The 17,674-nt window shown below is 33.5% G+C and overlaps 1 protein-coding gene across 1 annotated transcript in view; it reads left to right on the plus strand.

The window, feature by feature from the left end:
* The window catches only part of LOC111506192 (extracellular serine/threonine protein CG31145), a 340,043-nt gene that overhangs the window by 251,620 nt on the left and 70,749 nt on the right, over positions 1-17,674 (plus strand). Inside the window, exons 7-8 of the mRNA XM_074184737.1 lie at positions 7,589-7,832; positions 15,461-15,654. Coding sequence (XP_074040838.1) covers positions 7,589-7,832; positions 15,461-15,654 — 438 coding nt within the window. The remainder of the gene's footprint in view (positions 1-7,588; positions 7,833-15,460; positions 15,655-17,674) is intronic.

Genomic DNA, 17,674 nt, shown 5'->3' on the forward strand with positions numbered 1-17,674 from the left:
AAACTGAAATTATAATGAAATAAAATAATAATATCGCACACTACGGTGAAAAAAAAATTATACCCTTCATTACCCAACAGTAAAAAACCATTTACTCAGTATGTTAAAAAAAGTAATATAGATCCTTATAATTATAAAGTTACAATTTGAGAAAATGAATAACAGAATTATAATATAATGAAATAAAAAAAACTATACCAGACAATTAAAAATTCTCCATGAAATACTGAGATGCAGTATCAATAATATATTCTAGGGAATCAAAATTGATATTACACAAATTTGAAATTGAATTGAAATTATTGCAAATGCTAAAAATATGTGACTTGGGATACAAATTGGTTCTGGCCAGTCGGCTGTAAAAAGTTTTAGTACTTCTAGTTCTAAAATGAGGCACACAGAAATTCATAAAAGATAACACCTCCATAGCATCCAAATTGTTGTGCAGTAATTTATACAGAAAAATTATTCCAGCAAGTTTTCTGCGTAATCCAAGACTTTCAATATTGAATGTTATGGTGAGAGATTCATATGGAATACCTCTATCAGGATAGATACCATAAGATTTGAAGTAGATAAACTTTAGGAAACGACGTTGATCTTTTTCAATGAATGTATTATAGCGATTGTAGAAAGGAGATCATAGAACAGAGCCATATTTTAATTTTGACCTTACGTAAGCTACATAAAGAATAAATAGAGCAGATATGTTTGAAAAAGATCTACAATAACGAACTATAAAGTCATAAACTCTCAATGCTTCACTTACTTTCAATCTAATGTGGTTGGAAAAAGACAAATTTTGATCAATATATACACCAAGATCTTCAATTGTGTTACTTCGTGATAGTGAAATGGTATCTACCCGATAAATTCACTCGATGACTGACATTTTTCTACTATAAGACACTACTTTACATTTGGATGCATTGAGATATAGTTAACTTCACACCAAGTCTGTATGTTTTCTAACTGTCATTGCAATATATTACAGTCTTCGAGAGTTTCCACAGGTAAATATATTTTCAAATCATCTGCAAAAAATAACTTACTACAATCGACATAATAACTGAGGTCATTAATAAATAATAAGAACAGAAGTGGTTCGAGATTCGACCCCTGAGGTACTCCAGATGAAGGATTGGACACAAACTGTTCGCGTTGAAGTAAGTAGGATTTAATGAAAAGTACTGCTGAATTATGGAAACCAAATTGGTGGAGTTTTTAAAGAAGGATCATGTGATCAAGTCGATCAAATGCTTTAGCAAAATCAGTATATATCACATCAACTTGACCACGATTATCTAAGACATCACTAACATTTTGGGTCAATACAATTACATTTTTTATGGTGGATTTGTTTGACATAAATCCATGCTGTTGCGGAGATATGATATTACGAACTGAGGAATGTACGCGATTGTAGATGACAATTTCGAGAAGTTTTGCAAAGTTCGATAGGATTGAGATAGGACGATAATTCCGAATATCACATGGATCTCCAGACTTAAAAATGGAACAAACTCGTGATATCTTCCATAATTCAGGAAAATTATTATTTTTAACTGCATAATTGAAAAGTTTCCGTAAGGAATAGACCAATACACCGATGCAATCTTTTACCAAAAAGCATGGTATCTTAACAGGACCAGAAGTGACAATTATAACTGGAAAGACACTCCTGATGTCATTAGTTTTAGATACTGTTCATGCGAGATCCAACATTGCGCTTGCAGTTGCTTTTTCTGGAATAGTAGCCACATTGTTAGGATGCCGTATGCCGTACGGCATCCACCGCAATGGCCAAAGTTTTATCAGCATCGAAAATCATCATATGGGACGAATGCATAATAGCGCACAAACGTGCATTAGAAGCACTTAACCGAACATTGAAAGATCTACGCAATGACTCGAGATGTTTTGAAGGTGCAATGATTTTATTGTCTGGTGATTTCCGCCAAATACTGCCAGTAATTCCAAGATCAACGGCTGCCGACGAAATAAACGCTTGCCTCAAATCATCGAATCTATGGCGCTATGTGAAGAAACTTCAGCTGACAACAAACATGAGAGTTACATTGCTTACGTCTGCTGAAGATTTCTCTGAGCAATTGCTGACTATCGGTAATTGTCGAGTACCGGTCGACGAATCGAGCTGATTGATTTCATTTCCTCAGAATTTCTGTAACTTTGTCTCATTGAAACACGAACTTATCAGCAAATTATTCCCAAACATAATTACTAACCACAAAAATAATGAATGGTTGAGTGAGCGAGCAATTTTAGCGGCTAAGAATAAAGATGTCGATGACCTAAACGACATAATTCAGAATGATATCATTGAAACAATGCATTCATTCAAATAAATTGAATGTGTAACGAATGAAGATGAAGTCACCAACTATCCAATTGAATTTTTAAACTCCTTAGATGTGCCTGGCTTAACACCTCACAATTTACGCCTGAAGGTTGGCTCCGTAGTAATCATGCTTCGAAACATAAACCCACCAAAACTTTGCAATGGTACACGTTTGGTGGTGAATAAATTGATGAACAATGTGATTTACGCGACGATACTCAAAGGAAAATTCGAAGGTGAGGAAGTTCTCATTTCGAGGATCCCGATGATCCCAACCGATATGCCGTGTGAGTTTAAAAGAATTCAATTTCCAATTCGTCTTGCATTCACCATGACCATTAATAAATCACAAGGCCAATCCTTGAAAATTTGTGGTCTGAATCTGGAAAATCAATGTGGCATGTTCACGGGTCGGAAGACCTTCTGCGTTGTTTATGCTTGCGCCTGATAATAAAACAAAAAATGTCGTGTATCACAAGGTGCTTAACTGAAGAGTGCAACCTAATAAAGAATAATTGAAGTACTTGATTAATAAAAAAAATCAAATTAATAAAATAAAAAATGTGCTTTTTTATTGCCTCTAAGGCGGGTCAGCTAGTATTATTGTAAAAACAAGCACTAATCAAAAAATTAAACTATCAACTCGAGATGAAAATTAAACATTATTAACAAAAAATGAATATTAAAAACTGAAAGATTCCAAGCCAAGTTATTTCACGACGTTTCGATTGTTAGTACCTACAATCGTCTTCGGGTTATCACTCAGTTATCACCTGTATAATGTTGATTTTCCAATTATATTATCTTGCCTAAGTGTGTCCTTAAATTGTCAACAAAGCATAGATTTAGTTTCCTCGAACGTGATGAGGTTTGACGATGATAGTTTTCCCATTGGATCTTCCATCCGTTGTTACATCCCGCTAATTGTTTGTCAGAATGAAATTTCATCAACTGGGAAGAAAAGTTCGGGATAAATAACATCGTGTTATGCGGGTGGAATTTCCGACGCTTGTTCGACTGCGATGGAAGTTATACCCGTCATTCCCAACTCGAAGGAAGGAGTTTCATCGGGGCTGAAGGACAAGAGAACTTTGTGGAAGTGCAATGAAACAACCAGATAGAATAGTAAGTTGGGAGCATTATAGAAACCTGAGAATTTGGGGAAATGACCCATTTTATCATATTTGGAGCTATAGGTGGAATACTGTATGATAGGGCTCAATACTATTTACTATTTTTATTGGTATACAGGATGTTTCTAATTTGGAAATTGGGATCTCGGAAACTAAGAGAGATACGAAGATGGTTAAATTGGGACAACGTTGCGTATTCATCTGACTAACAATATGCCGTTGAGAAAGTTCTGAAATTCTGAGTATATCCGGAGATATCCGGAAAAAACAGAAATTTCGGAAAGTGGTTTTTATTTTTTCTAGCTTTATTTTTTGAAGGATTCGAAAATAAATTGCACTTCCACATTGCCAGTTTTTTCCTGCTACATGAGGGTGTTTTCAGATTTGCTATCCGACATTTCGTCTTTTGGCCACCATCATCAACTTTATTTTTCTTATGGGCGCTACATTGGATTCTTTCTGTTTTAAATAGAACCAGATTTAACCTTTTCAATTTTTCGAAAAATTGGAGATACTGATAAACATTAATTTTTAATAGGCTTTGACTTTCACTCTTCTTAATTTGACTTTCAATTTGTTACACTTGATAACATTTTGTTATTGTACAAGTCATTGAATTGTTCATGCATAAAAGAGTGTAATAATCGATGTGGATGTAAAAAAGCTGGGCTTCCTTGCTCATCTTTATGCAAAAATTATAAAGGTGAAACATGTTCTAACAGTACAAGGCCATCACTTGATGATGACAATGATGATACTGATATCATGATCGGTCGATTAAATGCTATCGATAGTGATCCCGATGGAAATGAAGATGACCTTAATGATTACCAAGACTTTCCAGTAGGAGTTCAAGAATACTGTGAACCGATACTTGAAGAAGTCGAAGAGGAGGAGGTTCAAGAAACATCACGACAAGAAAATACAGAAGAAACCACAGATGATGAGCCACCGCCACTGAAACGATCTAAAAGATTAAAAAAAAAATAATAAAAATTATAAAAAAACTTTTAACTGTACTAAACATGATTAAATAGATTTTAAAAATAACTTTCAGTATGTTTTTGATTTAGTAAATTCCCTGAAAACTTAATTTTTCTTTTTTTATTAAATAACGCAAATTCATTGATTTTTTCAAATATTTTTTCAAATTTCCGAAATTTTGAAAATTTTTTGAGATATTAAGAAAAAACTAAAGCCCAATTTTTTTTACTTAATTGTTTATAACTTTTGTAATTTTTATCGGCGCGTTTTCGGACCTTTCCTTAAACTTTCTATAGTCCGTTTATAATTTGTTGATAGCTCACTGCAAGTTTGACCCTCATTAGAGAACTGAAATACAGAGAGGACAGCTAATATGATATAATAACAAAAACCAAACTAAAACTGGCAGTTTAAGATGTTTTCGACTAACCCACCTTGTATCTGAAGAAATACAATACAGCTATAAAACTTTTAATCCGATTATGTAGGTATTTTGAGTGGAAATGAGTGACCAGTGTCGTAGAGTATATGATTAAAACATTAGTTACTTTAAATAAATATATATATTAATATTCTTAAACTGTAGGTACTGTAAACTGTATATTTATTTTAAAAAAATTTCTTTATTTTATTCAAAAATAATAAGTTACTTGCAATTTGTAAAAGATACATTTATTTAATTAATACTTATTTTTAAATGATATAAACTACGATTACTTACAAAACTATTCAAATTCAAAATAAACAGGATCATCTTCGGAATCCGAGTCGTCTTGCAGGTTAATAATCAGCGGTTGTGTCTCTACAGTCACATCAATTATATTGTCAAGATCCCACATTTTTTGTTCTTCTTCTATTGCATGTCTTACTGCATCTCGCCAATTTTGTTCTGTAATATGTTGTAAAGACTCATATAACAATTCACGTACAGCTTGTATTTTTTCTAGCCACATTGCTTTTCATTTGTGCCCAAATGAGTTCAATTGGATTCAATTCGCAGTGGTAGGGTGGAAGTCTAAGGACTGTGATGTTTCGTCTTTCCGCCATTTTGTCAACTACATATTTCTTGAACTTAGATTTGTGTTGCCGGGCAATTTTTAAAAGTTCTGCTTTAACCAGGCAGGGACTTATTCCGCAGCCAGTCAATGATATCCTGTTTCTTCCACGCAGTCGTTGGAAGTCTTTCAACTAGTCGTGAATGATAAGGTGCATTATCTAATACTATAATTGAGTTTGGTGGTATATGTTCAATCATCTGCTCAAAATACTCTTCGAAAACATCAGCTGTCATCTCCTCATGATAGTCTTTTGTGCTTTTGGATTCAAATTCCAACAAACCATGCTTAGCAAATCCTTTTTCACTGCCAATGTGAGAAACTATTAATCTACTGCCTTTACCAGAGGGTGGGGAAATACCAGTAGACCAACCTTCCATAAAGGCTTGCCTGGAGCTTGATATATTTTTATCTGTCCAAATTTTTGTGAGAGTATGACCTGCGTTTACCCACGTTTCGTCCTGATAGTAAATTGGCCTTCCTTCAGCCCGAAATTTTCGTATAGATCTTAGATACTTTCTTCTCCAACATATTATCTCTTCCCGGTCAATCAAAAGTGATTTTCGGTCTGATTTCTCCCACCGGAAATTTAATTCTTTTAAAACTTGCCACAATTTGGTTCGTCCGACATGAGGCAAATCCGGGTCGTCTCTAACTTCTTGTAAAATTTTGTTTAAGTTGGGTATTTCTTTTTTGTAAAAAAATTCGTGAATTTTCCTTCGAATATCATTTTTGGCAAATTCATCAATTTCAATAGGTTTTCTCCCTCTCTTTAAGTATTCGTTTGTATTTGGGTTAGCTGTACCTTTTTTTTTTTCTTGATTATGTTCTGAACAGTGTTTATGGGATTCTGAGAAACCAGAGCATCGTGAACGTTCAAAACAATAGTCTTCTCTCTTGGTGAATAGACAGACTTACTGACTGTACGCAACAGTACCGGTGTAAAACTTGATGATGTTGATGATGATGACGAAGCCATCGCAAGCAATCAAACAAAACAAGCAGGAACGAAAGGTACGTATATGTTTGTAGGAATATGAAAAAAAGTTACTCACGCACTGCACAAAATTCGCAAAATAAATATTAGAGACGTTAATTACTGCCGTAGACGCCGAAACACCAACGAGCCGTAAATTAAATGCGATTAAAAAATGTACTAAACGAAAAATTATTTTCGTTCGTAACAACTTCACCCTTTCAAGGCAAGTTTCGAATATAAACTGAAGCTTTATATTTAATGAATAAACACCTCAGGAACCTCCGCCTATGATTTTACGAGTTTTACGACCGTTTTATGACTTGGGCCCTCATTTTGTGCTATCGACAAATTATGAACGGACTATAACATCGATAATTTCATGACTTCAACATATTGTAATAATATGTTTTTTCACTTTTCAATAGTCGTTTTTCCCGCCACAGAAAAAAATTGTGTATTATACACGGGAAAAATATTAGATTTCAGCTCTCGGTTTTTTGTCTCCCTCCGCTACAACACAACCTCGAGCTAAAATCTAATACTTTTTTCCCTTCTATAATAAATAACTATTTCATCCATTTCATTAAAGTGATCATGAATTACCACAAAATAAACAAGTCACACATATCGAACAAACTAGAACTGGAATCTGGAGAAGTTATCCACAACCCAAAACAGATTGTGAACAGTTTCAATAACTATTCTGCAAACAAAGTGCAGAGTTGGTAGCTCAATTTTTCTAATTTTTCAATTCAGCTTTCCTTCAATCTATAAATTCATAAATTACCTACAACATACGATTTGATCTCTATAAACTCCACAGATCAAATCGTATGGTGTAGTTTATGAAATTACTATGGATCTTCATCAAGTAATGGTCGAATCGATCAGAAAGAAACGAAAATCCTAAACGTATTCAAGAAACACCTAATTAAGATATTTTCACTAAACAATATAGCAAAACCACGTGTTTCGCTATAAAATAGCTTCTTCAGGTGTATCTATACTGATCAGTTATCTACTTCGTTGATGAGTAAATCCCTTGTGAAAAGTAAATTCAATCACTTTTTGGTTTCAGACTTTTTGGATTTAGGCGAGCCATGCCTGTGACAGGAAGAATTCTGAATATGACAACAGAGCTCTATCAAAAAGCCGAAGGTGATCTATTGAACACATTTTTCGTCTCTCCAAGCGATAATCTGTGCTTCCATGGCAAATGCTCGTACTATTGCGATACGTCTCATGCCATTTGCGGAAATCCTGATACGCTGGAAGGAAGTTTCGCCGCCTTCCTGCCGTCCAGTAAACTTGCTCCTACAAAGGTACGTACTTAATACAATCCTTGATATAACCGGTGAATTATTTCTTGTTCATAATAAAGGAGATATACTGAACATAAGGAACTAGTGCTGCCATCATCCTGTCTCATTATACAATTATAAACCTTGGTCATATTGTAGAATAAAGATGACTTGAAGAGAGTAATTTCGAACCGAGAAATGAGTATTTTTAAATTGAAGGGGTTATATTTTTAGGAGTGATTAATTTTTGGGGAAGAAAGTTTTTGGCTTTCCACTACTCCATCTTGATACACAAAAAGGATGAGGGAATCTTCCAAAGAAAGGAAGGAAGTAATCAATTTGAAAATAAGTAACTCTATACATGGATGTGTAGATCGTGCAAAGAAGTAACTTTCGCACACAAACTGAAAGAAAGTCCTCCTGAAACAGCTACTTTCATATAAACATTGAATTACACGAAATAAAAACATTCTTTCGAAACAAATACTTCTATATGAACACTGAATTATACAGAAGATACTTTTCTCTACTCAGTTTGTATTTCAAACATTCGTTGTGGAATAAAAATCAGATATCATTCACATGAGTTCTACTTTGAATAAATGGTAACAAATTGCACTTACATGGAACACTGTCATCCTCACTGGTATACACCGATGTTCCGCCTTAAGGCTCTTCAGTATCAAATTGGATAGCAATATAGAAAATACACACACTTCATTCATGAATTACGATTTTTTAATGTCACTGAATAAGCTTGATCTGCTTATGTCATCGATGACATCGTAATGACATTCATTCACCAATTTGAATGTGATTTCAAATCATTTATATAGGGGATTTCAAATTATTTTATATAGAAGACAATGGAAGTCCGAACTAGCGAAATTCATCATGAAACATTGTCATTGTCATTGTCAAACGTTGAAGGGGTTATATTTTTTAGGAGTTATTAATTTTTGAGAAAGAAAGTTTTTAGCTTTCCAATACTCCATCTCGATACAAAAAATGATATTACTGGAGTTTTTTCCCAACACCAAATCGTTATTTTTACACCTCGACACTTGTTTCGATCACCAAGTGATCATCTTCAAGGGGAAGATAATACTGGAAACTTCGCAAAACTAAAGCTATTTATGCTATACAGATATTCCTACAGATAAACCATACAGGTATACCACCCATACAGGTATACCACCCTAAATTAATTTTACAATATGTCCTTATGTATTTTTAAATGTTACAGCTATATACCGGGTGTCAATGAATCTATTAGACAAGTCATAATTTCTAGACTATTAGGAGAATTGAAATGAGATTTGGTATAGTTGAATGGTATGTAGAGAGGAATGTTTTCACATATTTTTCACTTTCCGGTCACTTCCGGTTTCAGCGGAAATGGCTCCGGTTCTGAATTTTTAAATGGAACACCCTGTATATTGTAACATTTTTGGATTTCTGAGACAATTCTGGATCAGAAACTGACATTTCCGGAAGTTTTTCAGCCTACTTGATTTTTTCAGAGTCACTTTTAAAATTGCATCTAGGTGGCCATGATCGGACGTAACTAATCTATGGACCTCAGGTGATATCAGAAAATTGCAATAGCGGAGTTTTAGTGACTAGTGTGTTGAATATGAATGAGACAAGTTTACAAAATAACATTTTCGTGTCTAACTATTATTTTTCAAATGGCGACCATTTTTTGACAAGCAATTTCCGAAAAAAGGATTTTTTGACGAATCTAACGTTACTAATTTATTTGCGATTGGATCAACAAATTTAACAAATTTAACTAATAATTTCAGCGATGCACTTAGATTTTTTGCAATATCCTAAGTTCTTGAAAATTCCACTATAGAAAATTTTCAAAGTGCATCCCTCCTTGTTCAAGACACATTTCAGCTCGTTCAATTGTTTCTCTCAACACGTTTTGTAACATATGAGGCGATATACTTCTAAATGCCTGTTGAATCCTTTCTTCTAAGATTTCGAGAGTGGCTGGGGCTGTTGCATAGTAGACCCTTTCTTTTACATATCCACAAATGAAGAAATCTAACACAGTCAGATCCGGTGAGCGGGCAGGCCGCCGTACTGGACCGTTGGTTGCAATAACTCTATTATTAAAATGCTCTATTAAAAAATCAAGTACGTCTCTGCTATTATGGGGTGGTGCTCCATCTTGCTGGAAGTAAATTTGCCGTAAAACTTCTAAAGGCGTATCATTAAGATGATCCTCGATTTCATTTTGAAGAAAACCCAAGTATCTAACCCCTGTTAACTGACCTTGAAACAATATTGGACCAATTATTCTGTTTCCAACGATACCAGCCCAGACATTGACGCCAAACTTTTCTTGAAAATTGCCCTCTCTCATTGCATGTTGATTTTGTTGGGCCCAGTACCGACAATTCTGCTTATTAAACATGCCATTATTTGTAAACCGTGATTCGTCGGAAAATAGAATGAAAATTTGGGTTAACTCTATGATTTTGAAGCAACCAATCACAAAATACTACTCTTCTATTGCCGTCGTCAGCATACAAATGTTGATGTAACTGATATTTAAATGCTCGATATCTGTGCTTTTTCAGTATTTTTCTTGCTGATTCGTGACTTATCTGCATTTCTCTACTAATTTCTCTTAAAGAAACCGTTTTGTCAACTTCTACCATAGCAAGAACGTTAATCTCAGTCTCCTCATTTATGACAAACCTCTGTTCTGTGTCTCGATTTCCCTCTTGCCTAAAACGACTCTCAACATAGGGAAAATACTGATGAGATGGGTGTTGCCGATTGGGATATCTCTGAGCATACAACTCAGCAGCTTTCCTTGAATTTCTGTGGCATTCTCCAAACAATAACAACATATCCACTTTTTCACTTTGAGTATACATTATTTCTACGAAAAATTAAACTAAAATTAACGAAAATCAAGAGAAACTTCTACTTTCTGCTCATAAAGCTTATGTCACTGTCATAACCTAGGTGAGCGTTTTGTTCTCCAAAGTGGACTTGATGGAAATAACCGCAAAATATTATGCATCATTCCTATCCATGGCACCCTTGACAAAAGTAAATGATTTTGTATCGAGTATTTTCCTCAGTAATATTTAATTTATGTTCTTATTTGTAATCCAATCGCAAATAAATTAGTATCGTTAGATTTGTCAAAAAATCCTTTTTTCGGAAAGTGCTTGTCAAAGAATGGTCGCCATTTGAAAAATAATAGTTAGACACGAAAATGTTATTTTGTAAACTTGTCTCATTCATATTCAACACACTAGTCACTAAAACTCCGCTATTGCAATTTTCTGATATCACCTGAGGTCCATAGATTAGTTTACGTCCGATCATGGCCACCTAGATGCAATCTTAAAAGTGACTCTGAAAAAATCAAGTAGGCTGAAAAACTTCCGGAAATGTCAGTTTCTGATCCAGAATTGTCTCAGAAATCCAAAAATGTTACAATATACAGGGTGTTCCATTTAAAAATTCAGAACCGGAGCCATTTCCGCTGAAACCGGAAGTGACCGGAAAGTGAAAAATATGTGAAAACTCTCCTCTCCACATACCATTTATCTGTACCAAATCTCGTTTTGATACACCTAATAGTCTAGAAGTTATGACTTGTCTAATAGATTCGTTGACACCCGGTATAAAACAATGTTCAGCTATATAAAATTAATTTCACAATATTGCCGATCTAAATATATTCACAATGTGTCTTTTGTAGTAATCAGTAAACTCAACAATATTATTTTAACAAGCTACACATACAGTGTGACCCATTTAAAATGGAACCACCCCTGTAGAATGTGCATTTTTCAATCAATCTCAATTTTTTTTTATTGAAATATTAAGCATGAAAAACTGTATCTTGACACTAACTTTCACAATTTTAGTTTCATTTCCAAGGCACTCTTTGGTTTTTTTTTGTTTGTCAAAAACGGCAAAAGTTTATTAGGCAATTTTTGTTTTCAAATTTGACTACACCACTGGATTCGTAGTCGTTATAAATCAAAACTGTAATATTTTCATTAAAAAATATTTGATAACAACGAAGTTACAACAACTTCAATTTTGGAAACAAAGTATTTGTTTGTAATTTTTATTCAGATTATAGACATATTTGAGATCTGACAACACTGTCATCACCAAGTAGAACACCAGTGAATTTGTACAGTGAAAATCCGAAGTCAACAGCTCAATGCGTTCTACAGTTATAACTCCTGAAAATATGGTAATGTGAGAGATTTGTGGTGCAAGCGTTTTGTAATAAAAATCTGACTACGCCACTGGATTTGTGGATAATATTTCCTTAAAATCATTCATTTGAGTGTAGGTTACGAGAAGTGAAAATTAAAATAAAAATTGAATAATTGAATAACAGAAAATTAAAAGTTCATTTTCAAGTTACGCAGTAGTAGACCAAGTTCAGGAATCTCCCAATTGGGCTTTTACCAAATCTTGATAGAATCTGGAAGTATTAATGGTCATACTTGTAAGCTTTTTGGAAGTTTCCCAATAATAAATAATAGTACTTTTGTAACAGCGCACCTGGAAAATCACATTTTATGAGATTCTGAACTTACTCTACCTTCTTCTATAGCTGATGAAAACAAAATGTATACGAACAAGTTTCAAAGTATTTATTCAACAATTAATTGCCATTAAGAAAAAACTGATACTAAAATAAACATTGATTTAAAACTAAACATTCGAATTTTTGTGGCTTCTACCAAACCTCCATTAAGTTCAATACATTTATCGTATCTCTTCCGAATATTGTTTACACTATTTCTTATTTGTTGAACTGTAATTTCGGCACAAGCTTGTCGTATCCTTTGCATGAGTTCAGCTCGATTCGTTGGTCTTGTTCTGTATACTTTTTGTGTCAGAATACCCCACAGAAAAAAGTCTAATATTGTTAGATCAGGCGATCTAGGTGGCCATTCAATTAAGTCACTACCTCGTCCTATCCAATGATTTGGAAACTGGTTATTCAGCCACTCTTTAACAATCCTCGAATTGTGCACGGAACAGCCGTCGAGCTGAAAATATAAATTTACTTGTTCCGCAAGAGGCATTTCATCTATTTCGTCCGATAATTGGTTATTTAGAAATTCCAAAAAAATTTGCCCGTTTATGTTTCCATCAAAAAAATATGGACCTATTATTCTATTTTGTACTATACCACACCAAACGTTAACTTTTTCGGAATATTGACTTTTACAATTTATGATCCAGTGCGGATTTTCCGTAGCCCAATACCGAGCATTTTGCGATGAAACTACCCCATTGGTGCTGAAAGAAGCTTCATCACTAAACATTATGCAGTTTAAAAAATTTCTTGTATTCAGGTACTCGCCTTGTGCCCACAAACAAAATTCCATACGTTTCACTTCATCACCTGCCTTTAAAGAGTGAAGAAATTTAGGTTTAAATGCTCTCATTTTGTTTTGTTTAAGACATCGTCGAATAGTCTCTCTCGGTAAGTTTAAATCCAAACTGGCGACTCGTAAACTTCTGTTTGGGTGGTTTCTAAAATAATCTAAAACAGCACCTTCGTTTAAATTTCTTCTTCGGTGATTATTTTTTAAAATATGTTTGCTGACTGCACCGGTTTCTTTAAATGTTTTGTTAATTTTACTGACGGTGCTTCTGTCAATGGGAAGTCGATTTGGATGTCTGTGATTAAATATCCTAGCTGCTTCTCTTTCACTATGATAATTGTCCCCAGAAATTCTCACAATTTCAATTCTTTCTTCTAATGATAATTGCAAAGCCATTATTAAATGCACGTAACTAACAACTATTATTTTATTTATGATTAACTGTCAAAATCACAGCCTACTGTTGATTTATTATAAAACCTTTGCATAATGAGTTCAGCTTCCTCAAATTATTGATATCTCCTCTAAAAGATTGTTTTAGCTGAGTTATGAAGAATTTACAGAGAACAATTTTTGTCCTGCTCTCTGTTTTATTATTGAATAAATGATTTCCATGCTTTAAATCAATTTGATTTTAGCGGCTATGCGGAAGAATGTACTAAGTACTGCATAACTTGAAAATGAATTTTTAATTTTCTGTTATTCTAGAATACACTTCTCGTAACCTACACTCAAATGAATGATTTTAAGGGAATATTATCCACAAATCCAGTGGCGTAGTCAGATTTTTATTACAAAATGCTTGCACCACAAATCTCTCACATTACCATATTTTCAGGAGTTATAACTGTAGAACGCATTGAGCTGTTGACTTCGGATTTTCACTGTACAAATTCACTGGTGTTCTACTTGGTGATGACAGTGTTGTCAGATCTCAAATATGTCTATAATCTGAATAAAAATTACAAACAAATACTTTGTTTCCAAAATTGAAGTTGTTGTAACTTCGTTGTTAACAAATATTTTTTAATGGAAATTTGACAGTTTTGATTTATAACGACTACGAATCCAGTGGTGTAGTCAAATTCGAAAACAAAAATTGCCTAATAAACTTTTGCCGTTTTTGACAAACAAAAAAAAACCATAGAGTGCCTTGGAAATGAAACTGAAATTGTGAAAGTTAGTGTCAAGATACAGTTTTTCATGCTTAATATTTCAATAAAAAAAATTGAGATTGATTGAAAAATGCACATTCTACAGGGGTGGTTCCATTTTAAATGGGTCACACTGTATATTATGCTATTTGGTATTGGTCCGTTACCGTTATTCATAATATTATTATGTTTACTCATTTCTTCACCCTCATAGGCATCTAGTTGCCTGTTGTTGTTAACTTGTCTAACTAATCTAAATGAACTGAAGTCTATGGAATGGTTTTGTTGCAAAATATGATGGGCGACTGCTGATTTTTCAGGTCTTCCATATTTTAAGTGTGCTATATGTTCCTTATATCTTACTTTAATAGATCTTTTTGTCTGTCCATAATATTTTGCATCGAAGTCCTTGCATTCAATTTCGTAAATTCCAAATTCTCGACTTCGTCTTTTGGACTTCCCAGAAGGCTCTATAGTGTATGACTTGTTTTAAAAACCACCTTCATACCTAGTTCCTTGAAAATCTTTCCAAAGTTCTTTGTATATTGGTAACCAATAAAACTTCACTCAGATGACCATCACTTCAACTCTAGATTTTTTTTAATGCCGAACAACTTTCCTGAATAACATTTACCGAGATTTCGAGATTTTTCAAAATAAAAGTACTTTACTCTTGTCTCAAAATCAAATATTTGAAGGCTCCTCGTATATAACGTGTGTTGTACTGTATTTTGTTGGTGTATATTTAACTTCAGAGGATGCATTAACTTTTATTAGGAATAACTTTTTGTCGAAAAACCCTTAATAAATAAGCTTACCATATGGTGCATACTTTGGGGATGATATTGTATATGTGATGCTATCTTGAAACAATAATGTTAGTCAATTATCTGAAAATAAACTCGATATTCCATCGAAGTCCATAAAGTATTCTTGACAAAGTATTGCTAGCTAATTAACGTTTATAAATTATACTTTTGTTCGAATTGAAGTTATACCTTCTCAATTTTTTTCTTCATACTCCACCAAAGAGTGAATATTTTCAAATCAATTTGGAGTTTTTTACAAATCATCATTGAATGTTATTTTATGTTTACAGGTATGGAGACACCCATGGAGAAGATCCTATCATAAACGCCGGAAAGCACAGTGGGAGACAGATCCCAACTACTGTCAGCTGGTGAGAGAAATACCACCTTACGATAAAGGACGAAGACTGTATGATTTGATGGATATGTCAGTTTTTGACTTTTTGACAGGAAACATGGATAGGCATCACTACGAAACTTTCAGGTGAGGAGCCCCGACTATATGCAAAACATGAACTTTGATGTAATTGCTATAACTGAAAGTAGATTGTCTAATGATGTGGCAACGGATAGAATTATGCTACCTGGATATAATTTATTGAGAAAGGATAGAAACCGTTTTGGAGGAGGGGTTGCTCTTTATATTAAAAGCCACATCCAATAAACTCTGTGAACATTTATGGGTTGAATTTAGGATTAACAAAACGAATTTCATTTTGGGCCTTATACATTTTTGTTATATTGAATCATCCTATTCTGTTATTGTCTGTGCTTTCACATGTTTTAGCCCACAAAATCTTACTTTTTACCTAGAAATGACTGATTTTTGGTATAGTTGTTCCCTGGAAACTTTGAGCCATAGTTAAGGAAATTATTTTGTAACCTTACAAACTCCCTCTCGTTCATTGGTGTTAATTGAGGATACTTTTGGTTGAATTTTTCACGCGTTCTGACAATGATTTGATCACTTTGTTCATGTGTATAATAAATAATTTCATAAGAACTTCGTTTGAATAATCGATATTTGCATTCATTTTGGAAGATGATTCGAAACACCGTCGATAACTCTTTGTAAATTACTTATAAAAGTAACCCAACTGCTATAAGCTTGATAATTCCACTGCTACCTAAATCCAAATTCTAAAAAAAAAATAATGTTTCTAGAAGAAGCGACTTTATTGAGAAAACTTGACGATTTAGGTATAGGGACATGATATATCATCTTGAAGCATTTTTCACCATCTTTCAATTTACCGAGTAATATACAGGGGGTTTCATTTGAAAAAATGAATTTTTGACTACTTTTATGCACAATGGAAATAATAGCAATTTTAGCTCGCCCTGTATGATATGGAGTCGATTTCTTGGTGTTATTTGAATATTTCAAGTTTGTCCAAACTATCCTCAAAATATCAACTTTTCATGAATTGAGAGTACTGATGTACTTGATTTCAATTGAGGCTATGTTTTGGACCATATTTAGCACAATTTATTTTTTATCTCCAAAAAAAGATAGAGATAGGTATAGGGCATTATCAACAAAAAAGTATTAAAATACCAGAGCGATTCTAAAAATATATTAATATACGGGGTGTTTTATTTAAAAAAATAAAGTTGCTAGGACTTTTTGATGGAAGTGGCAACGCCGCAATGCTGAAAATAGTTTAGATGGATAGAACAGGTAAGGAAATATGAGAGGTGAAATTTTCAAAAAAATCATGCTTTGGGTTTTCCAGAAACGTATCGGAGGCAGGAACAGTCAGTGCTGACTTAATATCAGATCACAAATTAGTTTTCTGTAAACTTGATCTTGGAACACAAATTTGTTACATTTAGGGATTATGTTAATTTCAATGCGATAGAATGCATTATATCTCTGCAAACGTTACCATGGTAGCAGAAAATTATATCAATAGAAAAATTGAAATATTCAATGGGTTCTTATTTCACTTATTTCAAGTATTCGACTACTATGCACCTAAAAGGACGGTTAGAGTTACTGAACCAAAAGCTCCGTGGATGACTCAAAATATTAAAATTTCAATGTCACAAAGAAATAATGCTTTGAGTAAATATAAGAAAGAACCCATCAAGACTGGGAAAGATATAAACTATTGCGCAACTTCACCCTCTCCTCGATAAGAAACGTAAAAAGAGCATATTCAAAAAGTTTTTGTAGAGTCTATGATAGTAGGAGTGTTTGGAATACTTTGATAGTTTTCAAAGTTTTGAGAGATGAGAATAACATAATTCCTGGAGAATGATCTGATCCTAAAGTGACAAATAATTATTTTTCTCAAAGTTGGTCATAGTCATTCTTGTCAAGCGAATATCTAAATTTGAATTCAAAATGAATACCATTGAACAGATTCATGACATATTATTTGAGATAAAAAGTACAGCATACGGTATAGATGATATATCTATAACCATGTTGAGGTACTGCAGCCCTTCCATTGATCCATTTATAGTTCATCTCACTTACTAATTTCCTTATGTCAAAC

The sequence above is a fragment of the Leptinotarsa decemlineata genome, unplaced genomic scaffold (genome assembly GCF_025532065.1).
Source record: "Leptinotarsa decemlineata unplaced genomic scaffold, Ldec_3_MD MMD2_tig00026358_RagTag_RagTag, whole genome shotgun sequence".
NCBI lineage: Eukaryota > Metazoa > Arthropoda > Insecta > Coleoptera > Chrysomelidae > Leptinotarsa > Leptinotarsa decemlineata.